Genomic DNA, 9,432 nt, shown 5'->3' with positions numbered 1-9,432 from the left:
TGTCAGTTCCTGCCATGCTTACTTCCCAGTTCCCAGTCCCAACGTAAACCATAGAAGAAAAAAAAAGAAAAAAAGAAAAAACTCAAGAGTCAGTTAACATTTCATCACTCAACATAAACAAATATACAAAGAGAAACTAACCTGAAAAACAAAACCATGGCCATGGCCACCTTCTTACACATTACATTGATAACATTAATGTTAACTGCTACTACAGTCACAAGCTGTCTACCCTCTGACCGAGCGGCACTGCTTGCTTTCAAGGCAGCACTCCACGAGCCATACTTGGGCATCTTCAATTCTTGGGCCGGACCTGACTGCTGTCATAAATGGTACGGCATCAGTTGCGACCAGGAAACCGGCCGCGTCGCTGATATAACCCTTCGAGGTGAATCCGAAGACCCCATCTTTCAGAAGGCTCGCCGGTCCGGTTACATGACGGGTACAATCTCATCTTCTATCTGTAAACTAGAGCGTCTATCTAGTCTCACAATCGCAGACTGGAAAGGTATCTCTGGTGAGATCCCGCGTTGCATCACTTCGCTTCCATTTCTACGTATTCTTGATTTAATCGGAAACAAGATTTCCGGTGATATTCCCGCAGATATTGGACGGTTACATAGACTAACGGTTCTGAATGTCGCTGATAATCTTATCTCCGGTGAGATCCCACGTTCTTTAACCAATCTTTCCAGTTTGATGCATCTTGACTTGCGTAACAACCGTATTTCCGGTCCTCTGCCCCGAGATTTCCATCATCTCACGATGTTGAGCCGCGCTTTGCTTAGCCAAAATTATATTAGCGGTACAATCCCGAGTGCCATTTCAAAAATTTACCGTCTCGCAGATTTGGATCTTTCTTCGAATAGATTATCGGGTCCGATACCAGACTCTTTGGGTAGAATGCCGGTTCTAGGAACACTCAATCTCGATGCTAATAAGCTGTCAGGAAAAATACCAGCAAGTTTGTTTAATTCAGGTATTAGCAATTTAAATCTAAGCAAGAACTCATTTGCAGGGTATTTACCAGATGTTTTCAGTCAAGGTTCTTATTTTACGGTTCTTGATTTATCGTACAACAATTTTCGGGGCCCGATACCGAAATCTTTATCTTCTGCATCATATATCGGACACTTGGATCTGAGTCATAATCATCTTTGCGGGAAAATTCCTGCGGGTGATCCCTTTGATCATCTCGAAGCGTCGTCGTTTGCTTATAATGATTGTCTCTGCGGGAAGCCGCTTAGAGCTTGCTAGATATCGTATCGAGTGCTGGGTTTGTTAGTAAAATGTGTAATGTAACAGTAAATTGTATTTTCTTTTTGGCTTATTTAGAATTTGATAAAACTCGTGTTTATTAAGTTACGTAATTACATGGGGAATTAAAGGATTCATGCGCGTTAATTTTGCATGAGTCGGAGATCTTGAAGTCGAATTTGATGTCAATTTTCATGATTTGATAATACCTGGACCTAACTGTCAATAATTGAAAGTTAGGTAAAATAAATTAATTAATGCCAATAAGGCAACAGTTCTTTGGTTGTAACTCCAGAATTTTAAGTTGTAATTTAATTAATTAGGTAAAATCTATATTTTGGTCTTTGCACTTTTAGTGTTTGTTTCACTTAATTTCCATACATCAATTATATAAGATGGAGACTAAATGAAATAAATTCGTAAAGTAGAGGAATTTAAATATAAATTTTACCTTAAAAGGAAAAGAAAGAAAGCAAACTGATGTGCAAAATGCATTGGTATTTCCTGATAAGTGTAAATTTTAATTTCTACCAAAATTTCACTATTATCTCATCTTTTTATATAATGTATAGATGTAAAGCAAACTAAGAAAGACACCTCTTATCTCTCATTCATTCTTGTCTTCAACAAAATAATTTTTTATTATTACAAATAAAATAACTCTGTTGTTCAGTTTTGATATGTTTTTGCCCTAAAAACCTTGTAATTCTCTTCAATTATTGAAGATGTAGATGGATCGTGGATCTTTATATTGTTTTTCATTTTTATTTTATTGACCATTTCGGGTAATAAATTCTTTTATGCTTTTTTTTTTTTGTCAAGTGTACTAATTCTCAATTATGTTCTATCTCATGTTAGTTTGTGTGACAATGCTCTTTTAGTGTTCTCTCCATGTGAAAATGAGCAAAAATTCTAAAGATAAAAGAAACAAATCCAATAGAGAGCTGTGAATTTAAAGTGAACCTAGAAGCTTAAAGAGAAAAAGAGAGAGTTGTGAATTTGAAGTTAACTCAAATAGCGATACAAATCAGAAATTTTGCAAAACAACAAGTTATGATTCTCCAAACGTGGTATCTGAAAAACTACTCTAATAGTCAAGTTAGTATTTTTGGTGAAGGTTTGGTTATTAGTGTTTAAGAAGGGTGAAAAGGCATTACCCCTTGCAAATGACTTCACTTATATATTTATAGTGATATCTTTGTGGTAGTTTATTCACTTATTGATAGTGAGTAGTGGAGTAGTTGTGGCCCTATTTTAACAGCAGTAACGGAGAACGTGAGATTGTGGTGCCATTATGCTTCATTTTATTCCGATTCTGGAGGTTGATCTCTTCGCGTAGTATGATCATCCCCATTGGGCGCGCTATAGCTCGTCTACGGGTGGTCCCGTTAGGCTGAGTTGTATCAAACAGGAATATATTTTTGAAATTTAATTATAAAAAAGCACCGTTTAGAAATAAAAATAAAAGTATGAATTAGTACAATTGTATTTATGGATGTCTGCAACTGAACAAAATTAAATAAGGTGGCGATTTTAATTGTTCACTTGTACTATTAGTAGTAGTAAGTAACAAGACAGTGCACGTGTAGCATTTGTGAGATAAAGACCGGACCTTGGTTTGCATTAAATAAGATGGCCCAACGGTGCCAAAAATATACCGTAAATGATTCTGACGACACAGAAACTTATCTGTAGAATCACAAGTCATAGCCGACTAATAAGTATCACTAATTCTTCTCCTCTAAGTTTATTAATGGATAATATCAGACCCAATAAATATTTCGATTAAGGGATGATAATGGCAGAAAGCTGAACCCCGTTATATGGTAATGGCAGAACAGAGCCAAAGATTTGGACCCAAAAGTTGGAAAGGTACAAGAATAAAGAAAAAGAGAAAGAGAATTCCTTTCTGGCCATCGCTCAAAGGATGATCCCTTCTTACCATGAGTGCAATGCAAGTATATATTAAGAAAAAGATATGCCATTGCACGTAGCTCAGAAAATTAATTAACCATATTTATTATTTAGAGATAATTGGAAAGAGAGAGTAAAGAATTGAGGAAATCAAAACATGACCAGAAACGGAACAGAGAACATGATTGATAAGCACAGGAAGCATTGAATATAAATTGATGTGGAGTTTAAGGGATCTGCTTCTACTAACTGAAAAATTGGTATTTCTGCTTGCTAGCATGCGAGTCCCTTCCTCCTTTCTGTTGGCCTGAGACGGTGTCTGATTAATTAGATGGATTTTCCAGACTTTGTTGTTGTTGTTAATTGGGATTTTTCCGTCTTTCTTGTTACAGTCTAGTATCGAACAGAGTTTGTTTGATCCATAGTACAACTGAGGTCCTAAGCCTGTGCAGAAGTGGTATCAAGGTTGAGAGAACAGCCCATCTAGATGGAGAGCCTCTTGGATTTGGAGGTTCATTTCTTAGAGCTTTGGAGGTTAACTCTCCAATGTCTATAACCCAGATAAAGAAATTCGCAACCTGCTTGGCTTCTTTTTTCCTGCAAGTATGGAGTAGCTTCGCTAAGTCATTATTATGGAGCAAGTGGATAACTTATTAACTTATCAGTATATGATGTTTTACAATTGCGTGCTTGACAATTGGTATGTAACATTTTACAGTAAAAGAAAAAAAAAAAAAAGTAAAACTGAAGGGTTTGTTAGGAACATGGAAGTGGGTTTAAGAATAACTTCTATTGATGCTTTTCAATCGTGTTTGTTTTGAGTGTCGATTATTCCACTTCTCACTAAGGAAAAGTATTGATATTCATTCTTTGAAAAATGAATAAGGTAGCAAGTTATGACTAGCACACACTAGAAACAAGTAAAATAAGCAAACAGATAGCTAAAAATTGCCTAAATTTGAAAAGTCTCCAACATAAGAAAAACCAACATCAAGATTGGTAATGTTTATTTATTAATTTTTGATATTGAAAAAGCAACACAACCGCAGGAAAAGAATACCGGCAATGCTTACACAATTATTTAGGATAAGTGCATTCACAACTTGTAATTGGAATGCAATAAGGGTGTTAAACTCATAGCACTAATTTCAGGGCTTTTTTTTTTTTTTTTTTCCTTTAGAGCTATAACTTTGTGTTGAAGGAAAAAAAAAAGGAAGGCTGCACAAGTTAAGGTGTCAGAGTAGGTTGCTTGTGCAGGCTTCTCATCACTGACCTCGGATAAAAAAAGCAACATTTCCTGCAAACACTTCTACCTTTACCTCTTACAGAAAGATCCGTTGTAACTACCGTTAGAATAAGAAATTCAGAATGTATATATAACCATCAACATAATGTAAAGAACTCAGAATTCAATATACAGTAAATACACACATTTGTTCTTCTTTCATTCTTTATTGTTCTTGTTCACATGATATCAGAGCAGGTTTAATCTGTGCTCATCATCTACCAAATTCTTTTCTCACTCAACCATGTCTCAAAATGAAAAATTAACCAACATCACACTTAAAGGAAATTTCAATTATTTTGAATTGTCAAAAACCGTGTATATTGCCCTCAACAGCAGAAAAAAGCCGGGGTTTATCATTAGGACAAAGCAAAAGCTAAAACCAGAAAGGCCAGAGGCCCCAACAGATGAAGAGATTGAAAGAATGGAGGAGTGACAAACGACTGACCATTTGGTCATGTCGATGCTCACCAACACCATGGAAACAAAGAGTCTATACGGCTATCAACATAATTTTGCCCATATATTCAGACTAAAGCAAGAGTTATCACAAATCAAACAAGAAATAAAAATTTCCTCTCAATACGCAACAAAAATACTCACAAGATGGGAAGAGTTGCAGAATTACCTTCCACCGTCAAACAACCTAGACGAGATATAGAGAAGAGCAGAACATGATCTAGTATATACTTACCTTGGAGGACTGGACTCAAGCTACGAAAGCTTGAGATCACAGATCCTCCTCGCGTCTGAACTTCCAAAATCGACGTAGTAATAGCAAGTGTACAACGTGAGGAAATGCGAAAAAACACCATGAACTCCATCCCTGAACTCACAGACAACCAAGCCTACAACACTCGACGAGACCCAGCCCATCAGCGGGGAGGACCGAGTGCCATCGCGCGCTGTGACCACTGTCAAAAGCAGGATCACTCCCACGATGGTTGCTGGCACCTTTACCCGCATCTGCGGCCATCTCGGGGGTGGGAAAGATCTGGAGGTGTGAAAAGAGGAAGGAGAGGAGAGAAAAGGGGTGGCGACAGAAGAGAAGGGTTAAATGTTGAGAGAAGTGGGGGAGAATATGACGGGGTAGGGTTGAGAGAAGGGAGGTCTGGTGTATATACGGGTGTATATATCGAGTCCCTAAATTATAAGCAAACCCGACCTAACTCCGAGTGTCACACAACGATCCGACCCGAATACTTGACTCTAATTGGGTATAATCCAGACTCGGCCCACTCTACTAAGCCCGACCCAACTCAACCTCAGGCCCACTCTACTAGGTCCGACCCAGCTCATCCTCAGGTCCATCCGGCCCATTCAACTCAGCAGGCCCGCTAGGCCCAGGCCTAATAGATTAATCAGGCCCACATAATAAAAATTCTGGCCTAACTTCAAACCTTGGTTCAGCAACCCCATGGGTTCGGGTCTTCCCAACCCGATGGGTCAGGTTCGATTCAAACCACCTTAAATTCATTTCAAAAAAATATAAAATCCTGTCAAAATGCTTAGATTATTGACTCTGGAGCAACAAATCACATGACTTGGGATCCCACAAAATTATAAAAAATTCATTCTATCAGGGATTCCCATCATATGACAGTTGCAAATGGAAGCAAAGTCAAAATTCATGGATATGGCACTGCAAATTTATTTAATTCCAACCTTGAAATTATTCTATTTCTGCCTGATTTTAAATCTAATCTTTTATCTGTTGGCAAAATTACGCATGATTTAAACTGTAATGTTATTTTCTCACCATCTTTAGTCATATTTCGGGATCAAATTTCCGGAAAGATGATTAGTGAAGAACAACTAGAAAATGGCCTATATTATCTCCATAATCCTCCCAAATAATGTTTTGTGTCAACCAATCCCACCCAAGGCATGTTAATGCACCGGCGATTTGGGCATCCCTCCGACACTGTTTTAAACAAATTATTTTATTACAACTTAAACTCTAGTAATTGTGATGTGTGTAAATTTTCTAAACACACTCGGTTGCCTTTTTCCTTATCTCCTAGTATGTCAGAAAAAGCTTTTGATTTAATACATTCAAATATTTGGGGACTTGGCCCCGTTACCTCCTATAATCACTTTAGATATTTTATTACATTTATTGATGATTACTCTCGCACTACCTAGGTGTATTTACTAAAAGGAAAAAAATGAGGTTTTTCTCATTTCCAAGAATTCTTTAATTTCATAAAAAACTAGTATAATGCCGATTTAAAAATTCTTCGCTCCGACAACAGCACGGAATACATAAACCAACATTTTTCCTTATTCTTTAAACAACATGGAATTATGCATCAAACCATATGTGTTAACACCCCTGAACAAAATGGTGTTTCAGAACGTAAAAATCGACATCTTCTCAATGTCACTCGCACTCTACTTTTCCAAAATAACGTCCCTTCTATGCTTTGGTTGGATGCCCTCTTAACCACTACATACCTCATCAATAGGCTACCCACTGTCAACTTAAAAAATATGAGCCCTCTAGAAGTCCTCAAAAGCCGGAAAATAGAATTAGGGCACCTTAGGGTCTTTGGCTGTGTCTGCTTCGTGCATATTAAACATCCGCATAAGCTTGACAAAAGCTGTGTCAAAACCCTTTTCCTAGGATACTCCTCCACTCAAAAAGGGTATAAGTATTATGATCCCTCGACCCACAAAACCTATATCTCTCGAGATGTTAATTTTATCGAGACTGATCCCTACTACACCAACCCCACCTGTGTTGACTTCCCTAATGGACCATGCAAGTCGTTATTTTCGCTTAACTCTGATTTCTCTCTTAGCAGTTCTGAATAGGATTATTCGCTCCAGGGGGAGTCACCTCCCGCCTTAAGGCTAATTCTTTCAAGGGGAGACGATCCAACACCAGAAGCTCAATCTCAAGAAGAAGAAGCAATTGCCTTGAGAAGATCTACCCGTCAAACTAGACCACCTGTGAAATTTAGAGACTATGTGTCTCATAAGGTAACATATCCAATCTAGAATTTCATTTTCTATAATGCCCTATCCAACCAATACTGCAACTATTTGTGTCAGATCTCAAACCACTCTGAATCCACGAACTTCTATGAAGCCAATATCAACCCCAAAAGGTGTGAGGCCATGAAAAAAGAACTTCACGCCCTAGAAAAAAATGATACATGGAGTATTATTTCTCTTCCACCAAATAAAAAACTCGTAGGATGTAAGTGGATATACAAGATAAAGTACAACAGTGATGGAACCATTGAAAGATATAAGGCTAGACTTGTAGCCCGAGGCTTCACTCAGACTTATGGAGTTGACTACCAAGAGACTTTTGCTCCAGTGGCCAAAATAAATACTGTCAGAATCCTCCTCTCAATAGCAACCAATCAGGGATGGAACCTATTCCAAATGGATGTCAATAACGCCTTTTTACAAGGAAATTTAGAAGAGGAAGTCTACATGACTCTACCTCCCAAGCATGAATCAACCTCAGATACTTCCCTGGTATGTAAGCTAAGAAGGCAATTTATGGCCTGAAACAATCCCCGAGAGCATAGTATGCCAAACTCAACTACTTTCTATTAAACATTAATTTCGATAGGTGTGAATCTGATTCTTCTATGTTTGTTAAACATACTCACATACACACTATTATCATTTTAGTATATGTCGATGATATCATAATAATAGGGAACGATGATAAAGGGATAGAGAATGTCAAACAAAGTCTAAAAAGAGAATTTGACATTAAAGACCTAGGCCAGCTTTCATATTTTCTAGGCATAGAAATGACAAAGTCTAACAAGAGTTTATTCCTATCTCAAAGGAAATATACTCTTGATCTATTAAAGAAAACTGGAAAAATGGGAGCTAAACCTGCCAACACTCCAATAGAAACTAAAATCAAACTTAATCTAGAAGATGGAGAACCATTAACCAACATAAGGCATTATCAACGCTTGGTAGGAAAACTGATCTATTTAACTGTCACTAGGCCTGACATTTCATTTGCAGTGAGTATGGTGAGCCAGTTCATGCATGCCCCTCGTACCAGTCACCTAGAAGCTATAGACCGGATTCTCAGATACCTCAAGGGAATCCCTGGGCAAGGAATCTAGATGAAAAAAAATAATTCTAATAATATAGTTAGTTTTTCTGATGCAGATTGGACTGGAAGCTGTGACAGAAAGTCAACCATTGGTTTTTGTGTCTTTGTAGGAGGAAACTTGGTAATATGGAAAAGCAAAAAGCAAAGTGTAGTTGTAAGATCAAGCGCTGAAGCCGAATACCGTGTAATGGCATCCACAGCTAGCGAACTCACTTGGATCAAGCAAGTCCTCAAAAATATGAAAATTGAAAGTAAATGGCCTATGAAAATGTATTGCGATAACCAAGTTGCTCGCCACATCGCATCAAACCCGGTGTTCCATGAACGAACCAAGCACATTGAAGTTGATTGCCACTTCATTAAGGAAAAAGTTCAAAATGTGGAAATTGAAACGCCTTATATCAAGAGTCAAGATCAATTAGCAGATATATTTACAAAAGCTCTTGACAATTAGAATCATCATTTGATTTTTAACAAGATGGGTTCAATAAACTTATACGAACCCACCTTGAGGGGGAGTGTTGAAGAAAAAAGAAAGAAGGCTGCACAAGCTAAGGTCTCAGAGGTTGCACAAGCTAGGTTGCTTGTGCAGGCTTCTCATCACGACCTGGGATAAAAGGAGCAACCTTTCTTACAAAGCAGGAAATGTCACTTCTACTTTTACCCCTTACAGAAAGATTCGTTTTAACTACTGTTAGAATAAGAAATTCAGAATGCATCAACATAATGTAAACAACTCAGAATTCAATATACAGTAAATACACAGATTTGTTCTTCTTTCATTGTTCATTGTTCTTTTTCACACTTTCCGTCGTGGTTTCGGTACGGAATTTGAAGCAATTGGCACCCCTATAAAGACCGTCATTTTTCGCTGAAACAT

General features: G+C 37.6%; 1 protein-coding gene across 1 annotated transcript; it reads left to right on the top strand.

Moving 5' to 3' along the window:
• On the top strand, window positions 1–1,435 carry LOC8274409 (DNA damage-repair/toleration protein DRT100). Its single transcript, XM_002513412.4, has one exon. It carries the CDS (start codon window positions 157–159, stop codon window positions 1,255–1,257), a length of 1,101 nt encoding a protein of 366 aa, XP_002513458.2. The 5' UTR covers window positions 1–156; the 3' UTR covers window positions 1,258–1,435.
• The last annotated feature ends 7,997 nt before the right edge of the window (window positions 1,436–9,432 follow it).

This window comes from Ricinus communis, chromosome 4 (assembly GCF_019578655.1).
Source record: "Ricinus communis isolate WT05 ecotype wild-type chromosome 4, ASM1957865v1, whole genome shotgun sequence".
In the NCBI taxonomy this organism is placed as follows: domain Eukaryota; kingdom Viridiplantae; phylum Streptophyta; class Magnoliopsida; order Malpighiales; family Euphorbiaceae; genus Ricinus; species Ricinus communis.
This window is presented reverse-complemented; position numbering and strand designations above follow the sequence as displayed.